This window comes from Phocoena sinus, chromosome 8 (genome assembly GCF_008692025.1).
Source record: "Phocoena sinus isolate mPhoSin1 chromosome 8, mPhoSin1.pri, whole genome shotgun sequence".
In the NCBI taxonomy this organism is placed as follows: Eukaryota; Metazoa; Chordata; class Mammalia; order Artiodactyla; family Phocoenidae; genus Phocoena; species Phocoena sinus.
Window position 1 is genome coordinate 82,029,700 of NC_045770.1, and position 23,669 is coordinate 82,053,368.

Consider the following 23,669-nt stretch of genomic DNA (forward strand, 5'->3'; position numbering starts at 1 on the left):
ATTAATTATTCCTAAAAATTACTACTAAGACCACTGCTGAAGTAAGTTGACATTTCTATCATCTTCACAGAAAATGTTCACACTGTATATCCTTTCAGTGACTTATCTCTGCTAGTGGTGAGAAGCCATGACAAAGTCTACCCCTAAATACTTTATATTTCATTTTGATGTATGTGACACATTGATTTGAACAACAGACTTGGCCTCCCAGTTAGGTTTTTCTTGGCTTTCTGGTTTCAGTATATTTGTTGATTCTTTGTAACTGTATTATTTTCTTTTTATGATTTTGCATTTTCTGGACTGGCTGTTTAATGGGAGACAATGGTTCTGAGCCTGAGTAAAGCCAGCCTCAGATGAGAAACCAGTTATGAAAAAATCTATCCAACAGATAATTTGCAGATAAGGAAGCAAAAGTTGAATGTTCGTGGATCAACTATCAAAACCATTTAGCTCCTAGTCTTCAGGATACAAATTCTCCTTCCAAGATACCAGTGACAGAAAATGGATCAAAAACTTAACTGGGGCTTCCCTGGTGGCGCAGTGGTTGAGAGTCCGCCTGCCGATGCAGGGGACACGGGTTCGTGCCCCGGTCCGGGAAGATCCCACATGCCGCGGAGCGGCTGGGCCCGTGAGCCATGGCCGCTGAGCCTGCGCGTCCGGAGCCTGTGCTCCGCAACGGGAGAGGCCACAACAGTGAGAGGCCCGCGTACCGCAAAAAAAAAAAAAAAAAAAAAAACTTAACTGCACGTCAGCAACACCATGACCAGTGAACTATCCTTTCCTACATGACAGTAAGACTCCTTATTTAGCACATTACTTGCCTTATACATCAATCCCACCTAGTATTACTTACAGGCCTGAAAGGGGATATGCTAGGGTCTCACTCAGAGCTGCAGCTCATTAAATATGTGCTGTTTTTCAAATCACCCAACTCATACCCTGGGATTAATTTATTTACCCATAAATAAAGCCACCATATTTTCTGAACCTCAAATTGGGCCATATCATATGGTCTGATATGTATTAGCATACTTCTTAAGAGGAGGCTACTATGAGAAATTGGGACTGCTATGGAAACAGAAAACCAAGTTAGAAATAAAACTCACATCACAGTCCTAATCTTAATTCACATTTCAGAAGTACATATTCCCATTTACTGCAAAAATAGGTCTGCTCCCTTCAATCTTGAACACAAACCACTCCATCAACCTTCTTTCAAACAGGAATACTGTTCGCCATACTAGAAGGTAGGATTGTCTTCTAATCTGTAGTGGTGGATAGATTGGTCTGGAAGACTCTGTGTTTTGAGTCAAGTTTCTCTGCAATCAGGAAAACCAAGAGGTACCTTTTGTTCACACCAAATGTCCCTTGCAGAATTCAGAATGACTTTTGGGTCAGGAAGATTTCCTGGAACAGGCCCCTTTGTCACTGAATGACAACCCGTAATCATCCTAAACTGTATCTATCTCTCTCTGTCTGACTTTCTGTCTGTCTGTCTGTCTCTCTCTCTCTCTCTCTCTCTCTCTATATATATATATATACACACACACACACATATACATATATATATATAAAGAGGGATGTTACACTGTGCATTGTGTCCATGAACACATCACATGTTAACTTAAAAATGTAAACTGAACCGAGGTGTATTTATTTCCCACTTTACCTAGGAATAGCTGCAATGTTAATGCTGAATCACAATCCTGAAAATCAAAAACAGAGAACACCCTTCCTGATTCTCTTGGGACATGGGGGTACTACTATTTATGATTCCAATGCAATTAAAAATAATTTTCGACTGGTTAAAGTTGACTTTCTAAAAAAATGGGGAGGGCTTCCGTGGTGGCGCAGTGGTTGAGCGTCCGCCTGCCAATGCAGGGGACACGGGTTCGTGCCCCGATCCGGAAAGATCCCACATGCTGCAGAGCGGCTAGGCCCGTGGGCCATGGCCGCTGAGCCTGCGCGTCCGGAGCCTGTGCTCCGCAACGGGAGAGGCCACAACAGTGAGAGGCCCGCGTACCACAAAAAATAAAAATAAATTAATTAATTAAAAATGGTGAAAAAGAATATATATATACACATTAACTCAGAGTATTTTCCTTAGATATTTCTTATTCATATATTGGATGCTATTTCAACATATGCTTAATGAAAAGATTTTCACAGAGCTTCAGCTATCCTGCTTAAAACAAATTGCACAAGGAAAGCAGTAGCACTTGTGAAATACTACATGTGTCTAAGCATAAAATGAGTTCCCCAGCACAGGTCGGAACACTGCTTACTGACAATACTGTACTATAGCAAAGCAAGAAATCAAAATGTTTACTTACCAACTTTCACCATGTGGATTCAACTGGAGACTGAGGAGTTATTTTTTATTAAGCGAATCCCTTCCCTTTAGAAGCTGCTAGAATAAAGAGCTTCAAAATAAACCCGACTTACTCAGTTTAGTTTACATTCTAAAAGCTCAATCTCAAACTCCTGGTTCTGCATTTAACCTAACAGGGAGATTTTAAAAGCATTTTGTTGGGGCTTCCCTGGTGGCGCAGTGGTTGAGAGCCCACCTGACGATGCATCGGATGTGGGGGGGATCGTATCCTGGTCCGGGAGGATCCCACATTCCGTGGAGCGGCTGGGTCCGTAAGCCACGGCCGGTGAACCTACGCGTACGGAGCCATGGGCGCTGAGCCTGCGCGTACAGAGCCTGCGCGTCTGGAGCCTGTGCTCCGCAACTGGAGAGGCCACAACAGCGAGAGGCCCGCGTACCGCAAAATAAATAAATAAATAAATAAAACCATTTTGTTCTTACTACAAGTCTGATATGACTTGAGGGGTACTTAGAAAATATCAAGCTCATCTAGAGTTTTCTTCAACTCCACAGAATTTTGGTACTGGAAGGAATCAAGTGATAATGTAGCCCAATCACCTGATTGTACATTTAAAAACAAAAACCTGAGATCACGGAGATGAGATGATGTGCCCACAGTCAACAAGTCGGCTCTGGACCCCTAGACCAACTGTCACACCTCTGGTACCCACAAGCTCTCTTTTCACAGAAATTCAAAGGAATATTTATCCCTCCTCTCTCCTCTGTAACTGTTAGGCATAGCTGTTTCCTTTTCAAGCATATGCAAAAGAGAACAATGCATCCACTCTTGAAAAGACTCTGATTAGGATGACCCTCAAATACTGTACTTTTGGTAACATTTATTATCATCTGAAAAGCAACTAAATGATCCCAGATCCCAAGAATTCAAATCTGTAAATGGGGTCATTTCTCTTTTATCTTACAGCAAAATGTGTATGGTGGCCTTAAAAAAGACACAGTTTCCTAAATAAGTTACAGATAGCCCCTGGAAGCATAATTCTTAGTATAAAACATTCACAAATGATACTAAAGCACTTTGCCTAGCTGTGACTTGGAAAAATACTACAAACCCACAGCTGCACTGAGGAATCTACCTTCACACATTATCTGTAAGAGAAGTGTTCTATATAGAAGTGTTCCTATACAAGTCTCGAGGGCTTAAATGCTTCCTTCTCAGTGTGAAATCACGATCCAGACATGCTAAAATAAACGCACTTTGCAGGAAAAAACAAACAAACAAACATTTAGTAATAACCTAATAATATTTGGTTTGGAAGCCCTTGCTGTTACTTCTTGACCCTTTTACCCTTAAGAAAACCATGTAAGAGAAAGGAAAACCCCAGAGTCCCCAAATGACTATATTTCCCGAATTCTCAGAAATACCAAATTCTAACACATATCAATAAAATTTCATGTAACTTTTCAGATTTTAAAAGGAGATGTTGTGGAAACAATGAAATACATTTTCCCTTCCTAACATAGCCAAATCACTGCTATTGCTATTATAGAATAGTCAATAAACATCCAATACCAGAGAGCATTTAAACTATATTAAGATATAATCTGACCTAGTTGGGTACAGCAAAAGCTACACAGTACCTTGTCCACAGAGCCAACTTTTCATACCATGACATGCCTGGGATCTTCCCCAAAAAGAAGAAACTGAAGTAATTATTCAGTGACAGGCTATCTTGTATCTGCAAATCAACTTCTTGTAAGGAGCTCAAAATTAAAGAAATTACCCATTACTTTCACAATATCCTAATAAAGCAGATGTAACTCATGGGTTCTAAGTCTCTTTTTCTCCCAGAGGAAGATTAAACAATTTAGACATAGCATCAGAAATTTATACGGAACTCGGCATTTCAGAGGTTTCACATGTTCTCATTTGCCTCCCATAACAACTCTGTGATGTAACAAATGCTTTACGTGCCCTCTTTTTTACTAATGAGGAAACTGGGGTACAGAGATTAACAGTGACTTTCCCAAATGAACGGTGACCAACCCGAATAGTGTTACCCCTAGTCTAATGTTTGTTACATTTTTTGCTCTAAATCCAAAATATATTAAAATGTCACCTTTGAAGTCTTGTTACAGATGGCATTTCCTTGTTCTGTCACTCTCCATTGTCCACTAGAGATCTTTGGTCTGCACTCAATCAATACCCCCCCTACCCCTGGTGGTTTTTCATTCTCCAAAAGGTGTTCTTGAGAGGTGTTTCTCTAAAGTGGTGGTGAAAGGGTGAAGAGAAGGGGGTAGCTTTGGGTTTAAACCTAATATTGAATTTACTTTGAATTTTAAATATCATTCAAGGAGAGCTAAGATTTATATTATTATCAAATGATGACCTGGTATTAAAAGGCTTCAGGAAAGCTATTCTAGCCCTTTTTTTAAAAAAAAAAAAGTTCGCAGTTTTCAGAGTTCATTACGTGCTGAGATACCCTACATAGCATTTTTTTCCCCAGACTTCAGAACAACAACTTTATAAAGAAGTTGAAATATTGGAGAATAAGGCCTCTTATGTATTCTGAGTTTGCTGACCTACATCTCATTATGACTTAACAGTGTAAGTTGGATCACTAGCTGTTACCTCACATTCTAGAACATCTTGTCGTGAGTTAAATGCAGTTACATGTGTCACTAATTCCTTTAATAAAAATGATAATGATGGTGATGTGGAAGCCAAATGTTTTGACACAATTCTTTCTTATATCAATTTTAGCAAATAGAATGCTAAATTCTGAGGTGAATCCCCACATTCTGCACTTATGTCGCTACACAAATAAATAAACTTAATAAATCTAGAATTTATGTTGCACATTTAATAGAAAGCTCTTAAGCCATAATCACTGTAGCTGCTGGGCATCTTAATTCTTCAAGAATTCTTTCAGTGCATGCATTAACTTTGGTTAAATTATTCTGGATTTAAAGGCAGAAGAATATTTAAAATAGTATGGTTTCAGAAGCATCATTGTAACAGAGCAATTTCAAAAGATTCAGTTGCTAAACTTGACTTCATAGTCCCTTTGCAGATCAGTTATTTAGATTTAAGAAGAGAAGGGAATCATGTGCTGTTATCTCTGTGGCCATTCTTCTCACACAAAGAAAATGAGAGAACAGTAAAATAAGACTAAGAAATCATTCTTCCAATGATTGTCATTGAACTGTTACATTAGTAAACATTCACAGTATGAAGTCTCTCTCAATCTCCAGCATATAAAGTAGTGCAAAGGAAAAGGAAAAAAAAAAGAAAGAAAGAAAGAAAGAAAATTCCAGTTCTGTTATCTGTGAACAAAACTTGTTACATTTTCTCTGATTTCATTTCTTCCATCATTGTTAGGCATTTGCTGTCACATCTCCCCAAAATGAATAATAAAATATAATCAATTTCTAAAGGCCCCTGCAGCCTTTTTAAAAGTTAATTTCCAGTTAAAAATAAACTTTAATTAAATGATGTAACCTATCATCTATTAAATAATCCACTTTCTTTTTTTCTACATAGTAATTCTTACAATTTTTAAAAAACAACAGCTATGGGATCCAAAGACATGAAATGCTATTAAAGCACTGATAAATGACAGCTCAAATTCATTAGGTCTTACATAGTAAATACTTCAAAATGCCAACTTTTCCCATCACTGCACGATTACTAACAACGTTGACAATTTACTTACACATACACACACGCACACAGCACTCACACACACACAAACACACACATACACATTCTCTCCACAGAACCATCTTTACTTTTAACACCTCCTCCAGTTAATGTGCAAAATTCTTGCATTCTAATAAAAAATATAAAGATAGATTTGCTCCTATTTAAGCCTCCCTCTTCTCCAAGATGTATCATTTGTTTGATATGTAATACAAGTTTAGTAACAATTATGCCACGTATAACCATTAAATGGCGTACTACTGTATGCATTGGATTCATTTGCATATATCATTTTCATAACTGCACTCTCTATGCATAAATATATTTGGAGATGCTGGGATTGGGGGGAGGGGCAGTGGCGGGTGGCGAAGGAGATTCACACGTCGGTCTCCACAGCCTTCGCGTTAGAACAGTTGTTTTTATCTGTCTCACTGTCATCCCCCTTTCCCTGACACTTCTCCTTTGCACACAGAGATTCCTTAACCCCTTCTTCCATCTCTAGATACTCTGACTTGTCCCCCAGGGAAGAAGAAGTAGAGCTCCGAAATTTCTTCAGCAAATTAGAAGGGAGGTACGGGCAACTGACTGCATTCTGTGTCAGCTGTGTCTGTTCCTCATTTTCAGTCTCTCTGTGGTAGAAATAGTTAAAGTTAGAGACAATCACTGGCACTGGCAAAGCAATGGTTAAGACGCCTGCAATGGCACACAGAGACCCTACGATCTTGCCCCCCACAGTGATGGGCTTCATGTCCCCGTAGCCCACAGTTGTCATGGTCACCACGGCCCACCAAAATGCATCTGGGATGCTTTGGAAATGGGTAGTCGGTTCATCCGCCTCCGCGAAATACACAGCACTGGAAAAGAGGATGACCCCAATGAAGAGGAAAAAGATCAGAAGGCCCAGTTCCCGCATGCTGGCTCGGAGGGTGTGGCCCAGGATCTGCAGGCCCTTGGAGTGCCTGGAGAGTTTGAAGATCCGGAATACTCGGACCAGACGGATGATCCTGAGGATGGCGAAGGACATGGCCTGCTGCTGCTGACCGTTGCCACCCCCCTGCTGCTGGGCCAGATCCGTGCCCAGCGTGATGAAGTAAGGCAAAATGGAGACAATGTCAATGATGTTCATGATGTTTTTGAAGAAGAGGGCTTGGCTGGGACAAGCAAAGCAGCGAACCACAAACTCAAAGGAGAACCACACAATACAGACCGTCTCCACAATGAAGAAGGGGTCGTTGAATATCGTGTGCCCTGAGTTCTCTGGGTGGGGGGCCGAGGTGTCGTTCAACAACCCACTGTGCCCGCCTGTGCTCAGTGCTGTGATAAGATCCCTGTCGTCCCTAAACTCTGGCAAGGTTTCCAGGCAGAAGATGACGATGGAGATGAGGATGACCAGGACCGAGACGATAGCTATGCCCCTCGCTGGACTGGAGCTCTCTGGATACTCAAAGAGCAGCCAAACCTGCTTTTTAAATTCATTCTCTGGCAAGGCCCTGTCCTCCTCCTCTCTCACAAAGCCCTCATCCTCCCGAAACTTGAGCAGGGCCTCCTCCCCCAACTGGTAGAACTTCACCTCCTCCGTGAAGATATCAAACGGGACGTTGACGGGCCTCTTCAGGCGGCCCCCTGACTGGTAATAGTATAAGATGGCATCAAAGCTAGGCCTGTTCCTGTCAAAAAAATACTCGTTACGCAGAGGGTCGAAATACTGAGTCCTCTTCTCAGGGTCCCCCAGCAAAGTCTCGGGGAACTGGGCCAGGGTTTTCATCTGGGTCTCAAAGCGCAGGCCCGAGACGTTGATCACCACGCGTTCGCAGCAGTCGCTGTAGCGGACCGAGCTGTAGCCGCCACCGCCGCCCGCATCGTCCTGGGGCAGCAGGTCGGTGTAGGAACACTCATCGCCGCGGTCATCCTCGCTGTAGCGAAACCTTCCCTCCTCCTCCTCTGCCTCCTCTTCTTCCTCTTCCTCCTCCTCTTCCTCCTCTTCCTCCTCCTCCTCACTCAGATCCCGCAGGATCTTCTCCTCGGAGCCACTGGGCATCAGGTCGGAGCAGTGAGGGAAGCTGCTCTGCCGGTGGTGGACTTTCTTCTTCTCGGGCCGCTGTCGCCTCCTCCTCCTACTTCCCCGGCCGCTCTGAGGGTCTTGGGAGGTGCAGGCCCCACGCAACTGGTGGTGGTGGTGATGGTGGGCGCCCCCTCCAGACCCCCCGCCGCCTTCCACAGCAGCTGTGGCCGCGGCCACAGCAGCCGCCGCAGCCGCCCTCGAGTGAGCCAGCCTCTCACGCTCCCGGGCCCGGGCCTGCGCGGCATAACCGTAAGGCATGTGACTGTTGCACCCTGAGCTCTCCGCACTCACCATTGCAACCTCCATGGTGGTGGTTTGGGGGAAATGGCTGGTTCCAGTTGGAGGAGAAGAAGAAGAAGGAGAAAGAAAAATAGGGCAGCTTCTTTTCTCACCAAATTAAGGTAAGTTTGGAACCTTTAAGCAGATTGCTTGGAAGACTAAGGATATTTTCAGTCCAACTTTGCATTTTCTGTTTTTAAATCAGCACACCCCATGCTCTCTCTTCCCAGGGATTCAGTGTTGCTCTCCAGAGCTTGGTTCCTCCAGAGAAACAGCCTGGCACTTTCAAGCCTAAGTCAGAAAATGTTGGGGTCTCTCAAACACTTATTTTTTTGGGGGGATGTTCAAAGTGGGAAATAACGTCTAGAATGTGGTATTGATGCTGCGAGATTTAAAGGCAGCAAGTATCCAACAGCCAGCAGTCGTGCCTAGAAAATGGAATATATTTTTCTGCCATGGAAATTGTCCAGAGCTCAGTCCATCAAATTTAAATAAAATGCAAATAAGCCTTTAAGTCTTAGCACTTGCCTTCTAGTGATGGCTTGACCCATGTTAACATGTGACTTGAAGTATGTCCAGACATTGCCACTCAAAGCCTATCAGGATGATTCTCCAGGCTTTCCCCTTAAATTCATCACTGGCTTCCTGGACCCAGGGGCAATGCCGAGCTAGCTTTAGAGGCAAAGACCTTGGGAGGTAGAGAAGGTGCAAGATGAGGTGTCAGTGGGGGCAAGCCCAGCTCTGAGGTCTCCATAGAAATCAAGGAAATGCACAGCATCCTTCAGCTAAAATCATGCAGAAGAAGCCACTTCACCTGAAAAAGGAGGGGAAACAAGCATAGGAGAAAAATAAAAAGAAGAATCAAATAATAAAGAGCAAACTGAGCGTTTCCTTCACATATACTTTTTTCTCCTGTCCTCAAGCAAGCAAGCCATTATATAAAGCACCAAAGCGACTATAAATTTCCAAGGAGTAGTATGGGGCAGCTTGTTAAATCTCCTTCTCACTAAACATCCTTCTTTCCTTCTTCTTTGGATATATTTCAGCACTGTCTACTTTTGTGGCAACTCAATTATTTTTTCCTCTCTCCACTCTTGACCCATATGGCTCTTCCTTCAATCCACCTTTTCTCTAATGCCAGGTCTTAGTTCTCACTGTCACTCTCTTCATTCCACAATAACAATGCTGTCACTTTACAGCTGCTTCCATCATTCATTGATCTCAAGGCATTTTTTTAAATTTCCACATAAAATATTTCTGAATTTAGTGGCCGTCCACCCCTCTCTGTCTTGATTCAGGATTAGAGAAGTCGGAAAAAACGGTTTTCTTTAATCCAGGTTCCACCACTTAAACAATCTTCAATCACCTCATCTACAAAGTGTAGATAATAATACAACCTCCCCCCATCCCACTTTTGAGAGGATAAATGAGATAACTGATGTTGACAGAACACCACAGTGCCTTGTACATGAGGAATATCAATAAAGGCTGGCGGTTATTAACAACATAATAACATTTTATGGTCAATCTACCCACCCCCAAATGCGCAAGTCCTCATAGCATTGTCTAAGCAGGGGAAGGGCAGAACGTGAGGACATCCAGGACATTTTGAGACTCACCAATGGCCTGTATTATGTTGGCACTCCCTGACTCGCTGAAGCATGTCCCTGTTGTTGTTTTTCTGTTCCCCTGACTCCAGAACACTCCATACTGCCCACAGCCTAGGAGCTTATCCCAGTTTCCATTTCTCTAATAATCACCTTCTCTCCTTGCAGTTCCCCATGTTCACCTCGATGCTTCCTCCTACACTTTGCTCAAGGGACTATCTCCTCATGGTTCAAATCCCAGTTTGTGTGCACTTTGTTTTCAGCCTATGATACTTTCTTCCCTATAATTTAACCATAGTTCCCATCTCCCAAATTCCCCTCTCTTTTCCTTCCCTCCCCCACCTCACCCCGTTTATTTCCAATCTGCCACTTCCTGATCACATCTTCCTTGCAGCCCTCCTCCGTCCCCACTGTCACTTAGTATTCCTGACCTTTCTTCTTCCTTAGTTTGCTCTCCGTAGGTCCAACTAACTCATCTCCTCTGCCAGGACGTGTAAATGCTCCTGCCCCAATCTTGCTTCTCCTGTCTCCTCTTGCTTCTTCCGTTCACTCTTTCCAACAGGACGTCCAAGAATGCAGAGAGTGGCCGAGAGAACTGGGGAAGATAATGACAGCCGGAATTCAGGGCACCTACCAGACTCTATTACCGGAAGCACTTGGAGCCATTAGCAGGACCCAGTGCTTGACCACCTGCTGCTCTTTGCTGAATTGTGTCAGCCTAGAAGCCTAAATACACCTGGGTTTTATCAAGTGACATGCAGGGAAGTGGCAAGCAAAGGTCTTCCCAATCACACATTCTAATGTGATCATACACATTCTCCCAGGGCAAGAGGTGAGCCTGACTGAGGACACAAAACCCAGAAAATACCCCTCTGAGGGTTTTTGGAATGACATCCCCTTCCTTTGCCTGACTCCTAACATCATCTCATACTCTGAAATGTTCACTCTCACAAGGTCTCCAAATCTCTGTCTTCACTGTGGAGGGTCAGGCCAACATCCTTTAAAGACTTTCACACAAGCCAAATTGCCTGAGAGTTTGCTCAGTTTCTTCCCCAACCCCTCAAAGCAGTTATAATACACTATTTAAATAAAGCCCCAGTGTAACCAAAGTGCCTGTAAATTTGTATACTACGCACACCCCCTCTTCCACCCAACTGACTCCCAGAAGGTCACCAGTTAGAGGGTCTTCTAATTCACAATCAACTCTTCAGGAGAGCTAGACTTGCCCCCTTCACACCAAATAATTTCTTATTTACTTATTTACTTATTCATTTATTTGGGTTTGTTCATTTTGGTTTAACTCCCTCCCCCACTGTACAAAAAGCAAATCACATTCCTTCTAATTTGCTTCCAGTTACCTCACTATCCCTGATCTTGGAAGAAGAGGAGGAGGATATAAAAAGGGAGGGAGAGAGTGAAGAAAAAAAAAAGAGAGAGAAAAAGAAAAAAAATCCAACCAGCAAATCAGACTAGTTTAAAATCTCTCTTCCTTCTCAACTCAAGGTATTCATGTTAGGAGAATCTATTCGAGTCAACTCTCGGGAGACTTTATGGGGGAGACCTTCACAGGGTAATGTCCCTTCCTTTTAAACACCACCAACTAATAGGATTTTGCTGACTACCTATTCCCCAATCCCTGTGCCCCCAAACAAGAGCCAAGCATCCCGCCCCTCCCTCCTCGCCCCCCCACCCCCCCCCCCGCAACAAGGCTGTTTTCATCTCTCAGTGCTAATTCCTGCAACTGTTTTAGGGTGGTACCTGAAGCTTATCAGAGAGAGAAAAGGAGAAAGAGAAGACTGAGAGAGAGAATTCCAAGGGCCAATACCGTGAGAAATATACACTTCAACGCACGCCATTTATACAGTCCCTATGTGTTGCTCAAATGCTCAGAAAATGCACGCAAACCCAAATGTTGGGAGAAGCAGCAATTTAAACCCGTTCACCAGCTGTTCGCAAAGAAACGGAACCAGTGAGTCTGGGATGAGGCAAAACGATGCTAAATCTAAACCCCACCTCGTTGGGAAACGACATCTTTAATCGCGCCCTTGCCTCCAGACCTAGGTTCCCGCTCGGGCACATTAAGCAGGGCGCACGCACCCCATCCCTTGGGTTGGGAAAATAACAACTGTTTGGCCCCCCGGAAAGCCGCACAGCATCTGCACCTCCCTTCTCCCACCTCCTGGTTTATTTTTAACCGCCTTCCATTCATGCCCTTCTGTCACATTCTCGATATTATTTATCCCTCAAATGTCCACTGTTTCTTAACAGCCAAAAGAGTAGAGGAAAGATAAGAGAGGTATCATACTTACCATTCCCAGGTGGGGTGCAAAATAAAAATAAAGAAAATTCCCGGTTGGCTTTTTTCCCCCCTCAAGCTGCAACAGCTGGAGGAGGGGAAGAATGATCTTGGGGGTGGAAGGAATCACTCCGGTGTGGCAGGTGGAGGCTCCAAAATATCCACGGAACAAGTTCTATTGCCTGGCCAGCGGGGGTGCACAGAATCCTCGCTGCTGGAGCCCGGGGGTGGGGATCGGGGCTGCCCCACGGAGGACCCCAAGACTCCTGGTTCCTCGGGAGTTCAGCACAGAAGGGCTCGACGGGGAAGGAAAGTCAAGGTTCCCCAGAAAAAGAAACAAAATCCTAGACAGCAGCGATCACTTGTTAATCCCGAATTCCTCCAATATCCTTCCCTCTCCCTCTCTCGCTGGCTGCAGAAGCAGCACACGCCTCCCCTGGCCGGGAGCGCGCGCCGGCCGGGGGCGGGGCCAGGGCCGTCCGAGGGTGTGGCGTTCACGGCGGTCACCGGGGGCGCCTCCCGGCGCGGCGAGGCGGGCGCAGTCACGACGCCGTGACTGCCGGCCCCCCGGCTGCGGCCCCCCGACAACGAGGCTCCGGGGAGCCAGTGGGAACCATTCCAGGATCCCCTGGCTTGCGCTCCCAGAGGCGAGGAGCTAATCCCGGAGAGAGAGGTGTCCCCTTTGCAGCTGAAATGGGGTCCCGACGGCAGAGCAGGAACGCCAAGAGAGGCTGGAAGGGGTGACTTCGACGGCAGGTCCAGTCTCGACCGCAGGGTGCTTCTGGGCGTCTTCTCCTCTCCCCGACCCGCTTTCTCTGCAACTCCCCCGGCACCCCACCCACCAGCCCCGGCACCATAACGGGTTTGTGGGTTTGGGAGCCCGGGTGCATCTCTGCGAGGCCGCCAGCCCAGAGCTCTCTAGTCGTCTGCTAGCGCGCCCAGGCCCCTCGGCCTCCGCCTCCCTTGTAGAGAGAGAGTTTGCCGGCCTCAAGTCGGGGGTCGGGACTCCCAGGAGAGGAGGAGACCGACTTTACGCAGGTGTCCGACCCCTGGGAGGGAAGGATTACTGAAATTGGAATCGGGCCCAGGCTAAGGGCTGCGCAGGGAGGCTAAGGTCCGAGTTAGGAGAGAGTCGGGGCGCTAGGAGCAGGTTGCAAGTCCGCCCCGGGGGCGGGGGGCTTTGGAAGAGTGGGAGGAGCCCTCGGCGAACCTGTTGCTCCAAAAAGAAATATGATTTGGCAAGAGGTTTGGTTCCCGGGAGGTCTCTAACGTAATGGTCGGATCTCCAATGCCACCCACCTCCATAAAACAACAAAAACCGCACTTCCCCGAGCCCCACCCCCACCCCCCGCGCCGTGGGCAGGCGAGCGCGCTAGCAGCGGCGTCCTCACCCCGGTGGACTCTCGGATTGCTTATTAGCTGGCTGGCGTGTGAAATGCCCCTGGACATCGATGTAAATATGCAATTCTCACAAATATGCCAAAAGAAGTGGGAAGTCAGAATTTACACAGAGAGAGAGAGAGAGAGAGAGCTCAGGTGGCGACGGGGCTCGGGGAACCTCTCCCGGCTCCCTCTCTGATGGGCCAAGCAGGCAGTGGCGGCGTGCGCCCGGACTGCTGGAGCAAACTCGACCTTGGGGGGGGTCAGTTGGCGCCAAAGCAGCCACTGTCGTCCTCAGCTGGCAGCTTTGTTCGAGGGCCCTGTTGGGCCTCCTCCTTTTGTGGTGCTCTATTAATTATTAAGAGAAATATTCCCGAGCTGAATTATAGATATGCCCGGTGCTCACTCACCTAACTGCTGCTGGCTTGGCGAAGGACAACAGGAGGGCTGATTTTCGTTCCTGTTTGATTTTTTTTGGGGGGGGGGGGCGGGGGAGGGATCTTTTTAAATAACTAAAAAAATTGCATTGTAATCGGTGAAAAGGAAAAAAAAAATTAAACTGACATGGGGTCTGGTTTTCCTAACTTCTTCCAGTTAGTGACAAAAGTTAGAACCTTTGTCCTGAATGAAGTTATCTGTGATCCTCTGGCCTCAACTGCAGGTGGAGGAACTGAGAGAAAGGTGGCATCCACACCAGCTCTAGAGAGGCTCTGTCTCAATTCATGCCCCACTAGAATCCATTTCTGAAAGTAGGGAGAGTGGATTTCTCCAAAAGTAAAAAACATCCCGTGTACTGGCCCCAGATCCCTTCTGTACTGCCACAATGTGTAGTAGTCACTGTGCAGTTTCATACATGCCAAAAGCAGATGGTTGAGTTTATTGTTGTCTCATCAGAAGGATGTTTCTTGGGATGGTAGAAGGCAGGGCTGAGAGCACAGGATCTTGGGACTAGTTTCCCAAAAGCAATTTGTGAGATCAGTTGGAAGCAACTGTGGAAATACTTTCAGGGAGATGAAAACTGAGATGGAATGATACACAAAAGACAGGTATATTGAAGCTTGGACATTTTAATTGGATCATGTTAAAACTTTATGAATTATGCTTCCATAATATGCTTCCATTTACTGTTTGTTCCTATCACAGCCCAGAGAATTTTAAAGTTTAAAATGCCTGAGGTCTCTATAAATATTTACACTTCTTAGGTATCAGGAATCTGAGTAACTAAAGCACCACAGCAAGAACACAGCTGAGGAAAAACCACTTTCATGAAGATGTTCATTCAGGTCATACAAGATATAGTTACTGAGAACTTGATCAAGGCTGGTAACACTCTTTTGAGTGCCCACCTAGCGGCTCTCTGGCTCTCTGCTAAATACTTTGCATACATATTGTTTAATTTTATCTGCATAAATAAAACACTTTATGTGATAGGGATTATTATTATCACTATCTTATAGAGAAGGAAATTGAGGCTTATGATGGTTAATGAACTTGCCCCAAAGTTACATAGCTAATTATTTAGCAGAACTGGGCCTTTAACAGCTGACTCAGCAATGTGGACAATCCCCATGCTAGTGATGATAATGCCACGTGGTCTAATGCCCATCTGTCCTCACAAACTACTGGCTGTTACAGATACAGAGGCAGTTTAGGAAACAAGCGGGTATGTGCTTTGATGGAGGTATGAGAAACGTGTTCCTGGGATGCAGTGAATGGAGTAGCATCTAATTTGGGGGAAGCAAGCAAGGATTGACAAAGAAAGGGGAAATGTGTCTGAGGAATGTGAGAATTGGAGTGGCTGCCATAAAGAATACATGGACATGTGGCACTGGCGTGGACGGAACAACTGAAACCTGAGAGGTAGGCGGCCCCCAACTGGGAAGAGCATGCTCCTCACTCAGGCTTCCCCCCATTCCCACACACACACACACACACACACACACACACACACACACACACACTTCCCAAACACACACACACACACACTTCCCAAACACACACACACTTCCCAAACACACACACACACACTTCCCAAACACACACACTTCCCAAACACACACACACACACACACACACACAGACCTCTTTGAACTTTAAAAGAATTTCTTTATAAAGCAAACAAGTAACATTCCATTTCTCTTCCTGAAATTCTCTTAAGGATTCCTAGAAAGTCCCACAGATAAACAGTAGCAGAAAGATTCTTTGCTGTGACCAACAAAAATCTACCTTGTCTCAGTTTCAAACTGTTTTCTCTGGAGAGGAAAAAATTATTTTCTTGCCTTTCTTAATCATCAACTAGTCAAAATTCTTCAAGCCCCCTACACCCAAATATACCCAATACCACACATAATTTCTCCCTGGCTTTGAATTCTCTCAGTGGTAATACAAATATTCCAGACCACACTATGAAGCTTACGCTTATATAGAAAAGGGCAAAGGGCAGCAGATCCTCCTTTGTACAAAGCAGATAGAAGGCCCTGTGGGATACAAACTAAGTCCATTATAAATGTTTTTGTTCTCTTTGGGGACCATGGTCTCCAGTGAATTGCAGCATTCTGTTTACTTCACCTCTCTCTCCCCCAGAAGCCCACAACACCTCCCTGAATACAGGCAGTGTATCCCGAGCAACCAGCGCAATACCTGACCCAGAGCAGGCATTCGATAAGAATGTACTAAAATGAATGAATAATGGAAGAGCCTTCCATTTGCCAAGAAAGCTCAGTGAATGTGTTGGGAGAAAACCCAGAGAAGATTGCTTATACCTGCTCACCCCAGACTCTCAGCTATCGGCCTTTTAAAGTTCTGAAGGGATGTGAGGGGGAAAGAGTTCTGGGGCGCTTGATTCCATGCTTCCCATTCCCTAATGTATGGATGCAGATGTTCTGAGCAGCCCATAATTCCTTGTGAAATGTGAGTCACTCAGCTAGCTTTTCCTTGTAGATGGATTTTTCAGTGACCTTTCACCACACCACCTTGCATTCCGTTTTATGCATACCAGTACTAGTCAGGTCTTAAGACCTCAGAACAGCATAATCACTTCTCATTAAATGAGGAAACATCAATCCTGGAGAGAAAGACTAACCACTCACTTCCTGACTCTCTGACCACAGCTCTGTGTAGGTACAGTGGGGAGTAAGACAGCTACTCTCTGCCCCGGATGGACACCTGCGGTCTAGGGGGGTGAGAGATGCATCAACACACCCATGCGGTTAGGGTCTGACAGAAGTCACACGAGGAGCAGAGAGAAGCAGCATTAACTGAGGTTAGAAAGGTCCTCAAGCCAGAAGGAGCCACGGGTCAAAGGCTTACTGAATAAGAATGGCTAAAATGAGTGTAAGGATAATCAAAGAGAAGCAGAGGATCCGACATGGAATGGGAATGGGAAGCAGTTGAGTGTGGACTTAGGCCACGCTCAAGAGTCTGAACTACGGTCTATGACAAAACACTGCATGAAAGGATTCTCAACCCTTTTTCCACCTCTACACACAGGACAGATGTGGTTCACACGCATGACACACTCCCCTGGGCAAACGCAGATAGGCAGCTGCAGCATCCACTGAGTAGACTGAGTTGCAGGCATTTCCAGGCTTCTTGGCTAAAATGACATCTTTCTCCTCCATCTATGAATGCATCTGAGAAGCTAAGTGAGTGAAATTGAGTTGGCAGAACCTTAAATCATCTCAGATTTAGATTTCTGAATGCAAATCAATCAGAAATGTCCGTTAACTGAAGTAACTCAGAATTTGCAATGTACCGCATCTCTAATGGTAATCTACCAATGTGGGGTGACCCTGCTATTGAGATCCACCCTGTCAGATCCAGTAGTTCCTCTGGTCCAGGATCCCCTGTGGGTACCAAAATCTGAAGTTACTCAAAGCCGTTAATATAAAAATGGCATAGTATGGTCAGCCCTCCGTATCTGCGGGTTCTGCATCCACAGATTGGTTGGTTGACTGCATGGATGCAGAGCCAGAGGGTACTGAGGGCCAACTGTACACTATAACAAGGTGAAGTGGATTCATTCTTTTAGCTCTTTGTTATGCTTTCCTTATATGTGGTTAGAGTATACAGCAGTTATGGAGACTCACTTAAAATGAAATATCCACCTTGGTGCAGATAAAAATCACCCACATCCTTGTGTGCGGGCACCAATCAATCAGGTGCAAACTTGGGGCAGAGATGAATAGAAGAAGGTTTAGGTATGGAATAGTTTTCAGTCCCTACAGACATTACCACCACTGTGCCTTCCATATTAACTCCTAATAATTTATGTCAAGGAGCTTTTCTCGTATAAGTAAATGTGCGCCTTTTTATAAAAATAAGAGGTCATGGTATACTTCCTGCCAACAATGTGTTCCAGACTCTGAAGGTCCCTTTAAATATGGTCAATGACCATGGTACAGGCTGGATTCTACCCTTTCAAGAGTTGGCTGCTTTGCCATCTTCCCCATTTTGATTGTGATCAGTACCTTTCACCCCCTAGAACAGACATCACCAAGGCTTAAAACAGGCCTTTGCTCTAAAGCCTAAGAATGTTAATGCCTCCTCCAGGCTGCCAACACCCATCACAGCCCTGACCATCTCTCCTTCATCAGACCAACATTACTTCTGATTTGGTTAAGTACTATAAAGACTTTGTCCAGCACATGCTTTCCAAAACAAGGGCCATAGTTGTAGGAAGGATGCTCTCATGTAGAAGAAATTTGTAGTAGGTACAGATCAGTTAAGAAATATACCCCAAATTATATCTGCTCTTTGCTCACTTTTCTCCACTCCTGGCTAAGAGAGAAACACAATTCTGGGGATTAGCCAACTGATATACAGTCAACCCTTGAAATACGCAAGGGTTGGGGCGCCAACCCTCTGCACGGTCAAAAATCCGAGTATAAATTATAATCATTCCTCCCTCTCTGCAGTTGAGCTTTCGTGAATTCAACCAACCAACTACAGCGTATTGGAAAAAAATTCTTGCGTAAGTGAACCTGCACAATTCAAACCCATGTTCAAAGGTCAACTGTATTTTAGAACCAAAAGCACAAACAAACAAAGCTGAGAGTATGAGTGTCTAGGTTGTTAACTTATGGTTTCTCATTACTGGTTGCTGAGAACAACACATCAGCTATCAGGTTTTTTATACACTAGAAGCCCCTCTAATTTATCTCTCAGTCAACCTCACAAATCAGCTCTTATTCTGAATAAACACAGAGAACATAGGCTGACAGCCCCAAAGTTCACACAGGAGTACAAAAACTGACAGTCTTCTTTAGATGGTTTTTCAGAATGAGTCCTTTTCTGAATTCATATATAGATTTGAACTTGAAAGTAAATTACAATGAAATTCTAATGATTTACAATAGCCCTGGGGGTGGGGGGGAAATAAACATTTGACTAAAGCAATTACTCTTGGACTGCTTGCAGGGCTGGAGCAGAGATCAGATGCTGGGGTTATAAGATTGTCTCTCCAGCTTCCTGGTTGCAGAACCTCCTGCAAGACACTTAACCCTTGTGAATCTCAGTTTCCTTATCTATAAAAAGGGGAACTGTACTATCAGTCCTCTTTTACAAGATCATGAGTGTAGATCACATAAGAAAATGTAAGAAAACTGTTCTACAACCATAAAAATACAACATAAATAGAAGACATTATTTTAAAGTAATAATCATCTGCTATGGACTGAATGTTTGTGCACCTCCCCGCCCCCCAAATTCATATGTTCAAGCTGTAACCAATGTGATGGTGTTTGGAGATGGGGCCTTTGGGAAGTAATTAGAGTTAGATGAGGTCATAAGGATGGGGCCTTCATGAGGGGATTGGTGTCCTTATAAGAAAGAGACATCAGAGAGAGATACTAATCTCTCTCTCTCTCTCTTTCTCTCTCACTCTCTCAGAAAGATGGTGGCTGCCTACAAGCCCAGAGAAGAGGCCTCAGAATGAAACCTACCTTGCCAGCACCTTGATCTTAGGCTGTCCAGCATCCAGACTGTAAGAAAATAAACTCCTGTTGTTTAAGCCACCCAGTCTATGGTATTTTTTTTATGGCAGCCTTAACTGATTAAGACATCATCAAAACTTGATAACAGATATTTAACCTGTCTTTCCTAGCAAACTTCACTATGGTATTAGAAACTGGTACCCAAAACTCAGCAACATGTTGAGAAAGAAATGATCCTTACAGGTTTTCTTTCAAGGAATGGAAAGATTTGTAATCAACTTGCCAGTTGTTAACATGGTAGTAAAATTTTATTAGGGCTTCATAATCTAAAACTCACTCTAAACCAATTTGGAATTTTGGGCAGTTTTTCTTGTAAAATGGCTATAAATGACATTAGCTTGAATATCCTGAATGTTGTTAACAGTATTAACTGTTCATTAATTCAACAAAATTTTACTGAGCACCTCCTTTATCTCAGGCATCAGTCTAAGCAGGAAGCAGTAGCGATAAACAAAAAGCCCCTGCTCTTAAAAAGATAAGCAGGACTTCCCTGGTGGTGCAGTGGTTAAGAATCCACCTGCCAATGCAGGGGACATGGGTTCGAGCCCTGGCCTGGGAAGATCTTACATGCCGCAGAGCAACTACTGAGCCTGCACTCTAGAGCCCACGAGCCATAGCTACTGAGCCTGCGTGCCACAACAACTGAAGCCCTCGCGCCTAGAGCCCGTGCTCTGCAACAAGAGAAGCCACCACAATGAGAAGCCTGCACACTGCAATGAAGAGTAGCCCAGGCTCACCGCAACTAGAGAAAGCCTGTGTGCAGCAATGAAGACCCAACACAGCCAAAAATTAATTTGATTTTTAAAAAAAAGATAAGCAAAGTTATTTCACACAACATTAACTGTTATGAGGAAAATAATATAAAGTAATAGAGTGTCAGGAAAAAGGTTTTCAACTTCAGTTGGCTAACTACAGAGAAAGTGACATTTGAACTGAGGCCTACATGACAAGAAAGCTTGCCATGTGAAGATTTAGGGCAGAGAAAAGAAAAACTGTTAGAAGAGGTCTGAACAGATGTGGTCTAAAAATTGAAAATGTCAGACAAGGGTAACTAGAAAGCAAAGGCCTTCCCATAAGGAGTCTAGTGAACAGACAGAATCTAATGCACCAGAGTCCTAATACGATTTAATTCTACATACCACCACCTAATCATTTTAAGTTGGGATCATGGAGGTGCATCTCCCTCCTTCCTTTCTCAGACCCCAATTTCAGGCTTAGTCACTCTTGTAAGTATCTGAGAATAGATAGGAAGGAGCCTTCCTAGGGGGTTAGAGAGGTAGTCCTGGGCAGAGGGAAGAGTTCACAGTTCTACATCAGAAAACCGCTCACATGTACATAAGAGGTGATGATTGCTATCCCCAGGTGTCCTGAGTTGTAAATGTAGTTCCCAGATTTCTCTCCCTGGTCTAGTGCTGCCTATTCTCTAAAAGGCATGATGTGCTGTCTCTGTTACGACTTCTGTTTTGTTAACAGTTCTTTTCATAGCAAGGAACAGAAAGCAATTCAAGCTAGCTCATAAACAGTCGGCCTACAGTAAGGTTATTGTCAGATCTTATAGGAGTCCACAAAAGAGCTGAAGAACTCTTTCTCAGTAATGAGTCTGCTTTCCCATAATGTCTCCATACATGTGGCCCCACAATGGTTGAGTTAGCCCCGTTGTTACACAGTCTTTCAGTTTAAAGGTCCTTCACATGCTCTACAATATCTAAAAGGAGGAATCTGATCAATTTAGCTCAACTTTTTAACCAAGCCAATCAAGTCACAAATTATCAGATTAACTGGTCAAGCCACCAATGTCCTAAAGGGAAGTTCACTCATCTGAGTCTGTAGCTAGAATGAAATTTTCTGAACAGGGGCCAATACAAGTAAGTCCAGCTCACTAATTCTAATAGCAACATGTCGGGTTGTTTTAAGATCTTGGGAAACCCTTGCTATTCTTACTTATAGAGGATCTTCCCGGCATCATATCTAGCATACTTTAAATGCTTACACATTCCACGTTAGAGATTATGCAATCTATTTTACAGTTGAGTTGCAGCTGAGTAGTGGACAGTATTACATGGAAATTTTGCAGTATTTTAAGTTTTTTCTGTATTTCAGAGTTAATTTTAAGAGCGTAGACATTTCATAGCCTCCTGAAAAGCTTATAGGCACACAGGCATGGCCCGGAAACAAAACATAATCCCTGAACAAAGAAATAGCTCCTTGATTACTGTCAATTACTTAAGAGTCTTGGCTTTTAAGGTATTATTAAATAATCACATTTTTGGCTGATAAACTCTGGATGAAAGATATCCTCACTTACCTGTTTATTCGTCTGCATGTGAATATGTGCTGACATATGTGAATGCATCCTGTGTTTATGTTGTCTTCTATGTTGTGTGTAAGCTATAATGGGAAAGCTAATTATTAAACTCTGCAAATACACCCAGAGGCTACTGTGAGCGATACAGCCAAAAAAAAATCTAAAAATAACTATGTAATAAATAACCATTTGCAGATGGGAATTGTTCGTGCGGTTTTCTAAACAATAGCAGGTTTCTTTAAGGCATTACGGAATTTTTCCTGACGTTTTTACTAGGTGCACTAAATCTTCCATACTTAAAGACAGATAATTTGAATAAGAGTGTGATAAAATTGACTGGATCCAAATTAAAGTTATTTTTAGGACAATATTGAAAGCAATAGACAATTGCTTTATTCTTAGAATAGATTCATACATGCATATTCTCCTGCGTTAGTTAAAAGCATCAAGAGAGTCATTTCTAAGAGGCAGAGCATTCCAGCAATTATTTTAGAATACTACATTGCCAAAAATGTAAAGACCACTCCTCAAAATAATATCTTGATGGCTTAGTGTTTTATTTCTTCAGGTTCACTCAGGAGAAAAAATTTTTTAAAAAGGAGACTGAACTAGAGCTTAAAAGTTATAGGAGTATGTTGCAGAAATATTTAAGTGAGAAAGCCGCAAAGTGTAGAGCAAGAGACTTACTGAAAAATGCAAGAGAATTGGGTGTTTCTTAGCAGGGGTGATATACCAAACTCTATAAACAATTAAAATAATATTAAGTAATTGCCAAAATTTAAAATCAACTTACAGAAGAGTGGGCTTGACATGTGATAATCTGAGATGGTTTCTTCTACCTGGGACCAAAGTATTTGGTGCAGCCTTTCAAGACAGCTCTGGTTCATACAATCTTCTGCCACCACTAATGTATATGTAGTTAGTGGTCTAGTCACGTGCCTCAAACGTAGCTCAACAGAGTCCATGTACTAATAATACATTTAATAACTATTAATTTTCCTGCTCAAGACAGAGCATCTCCATCAAATGATGAACTTTGGCTCCAGTTTCAAGCTTAAAGAAAAAATATACTATATTCTCCTCTTTAACTCATGGGAAGTTATTGAATATTTCATTCCTAAGTTGAATGTGATATATGCAAAGAATAATTTGACTTGTTTATGGTGATATACAGATTACAAGTTAAGAGCATAGCCTCTAAAACCAGCAAATCTCCATCCATTACTAGATGTATGACCTTGATTAGGTTTCTTAAGTTTTCTAAATGGAATGTTCTCAACCACAAAGCGAGAACAATGATACATACTTGATAGGGTTGTTGTACGAACTGAAGGAGACAAATTATGTGAAAGACAAAATGCACAGGACAACTGAGGAGACGATTTATTCGAGCCATTACAATGTGGAGATTATTCATTAATGAGGAGAGTCTCAAATAAAAGGAAGGGGGCTGGGGGTTTTATAGAAGCAGAAGCAGATAAACAAAGGACTCATCCTAGAATCCTACAGGGGTCATGAGGAAAGATGGAGGTGAGTCTTACCCTGTAATATGCAAATGGAATAAAAATCTATGTGTATATTATACTCAATGCTGATAAATCAGAGAAAACATAGCTGTTTTTATTAAACAAAAAAATGTTAAACAATTATTTGCCAAAGATTTACCTAAATTATTTGAGCTTGAAATCATAAAACATTTCTGACTTGGTTTCTGT

General features: G+C 43.6%; 2 protein-coding genes across 2 annotated transcripts in view; one reads left to right on the forward strand and one right to left on the reverse strand.

Moving 5' to 3' along the window:
* Positions 1 to 5,190: 5,190 nt before the first annotated feature.
* KCNA4 (potassium voltage-gated channel subfamily A member 4) lies at positions 5,191 to 12,659 on the reverse strand. The gene is made up of 2 exons (XM_032640620.1): positions 12,290 to 12,659; positions 5,191 to 9,187 (listed from the first exon to the last, which is right to left on the reverse strand). The coding sequence occupies exon 2, from the start codon at positions 8,398 to 8,400 to the stop codon at positions 6,409 to 6,411; it is 1,992 nt and encodes a 663-aa protein (XP_032496511.1). The 5' UTR covers positions 8,401 to 9,187; positions 12,290 to 12,659; the 3' UTR covers positions 5,191 to 6,408.
* Positions 12,660 to 23,468: 10,809 nt separating this feature from the next.
* FSHB (follicle stimulating hormone subunit beta) overlaps positions 23,469 to 23,669 on the forward strand; it is a 132,083-nt gene continuing 131,882 nt past the window's right edge. The window contains exon 1 of the mRNA XM_032641181.1: positions 23,469 to 23,484. Within this exon, the coding sequence (XP_032497072.1) occupies positions 23,469 to 23,484 (16 nt within the window). The remainder of the gene's footprint in view (positions 23,485 to 23,669) is intronic.

Excerpts from the sequence above, each read along its gene's own strand:
- KCNA4 (XM_032640620.1), bottom strand. The coding sequence starts at position 8,400 with ATGGAGGTTGCAATGGTGAGTGCGGAGAGCTCAGGGTGCAACAGTCAC.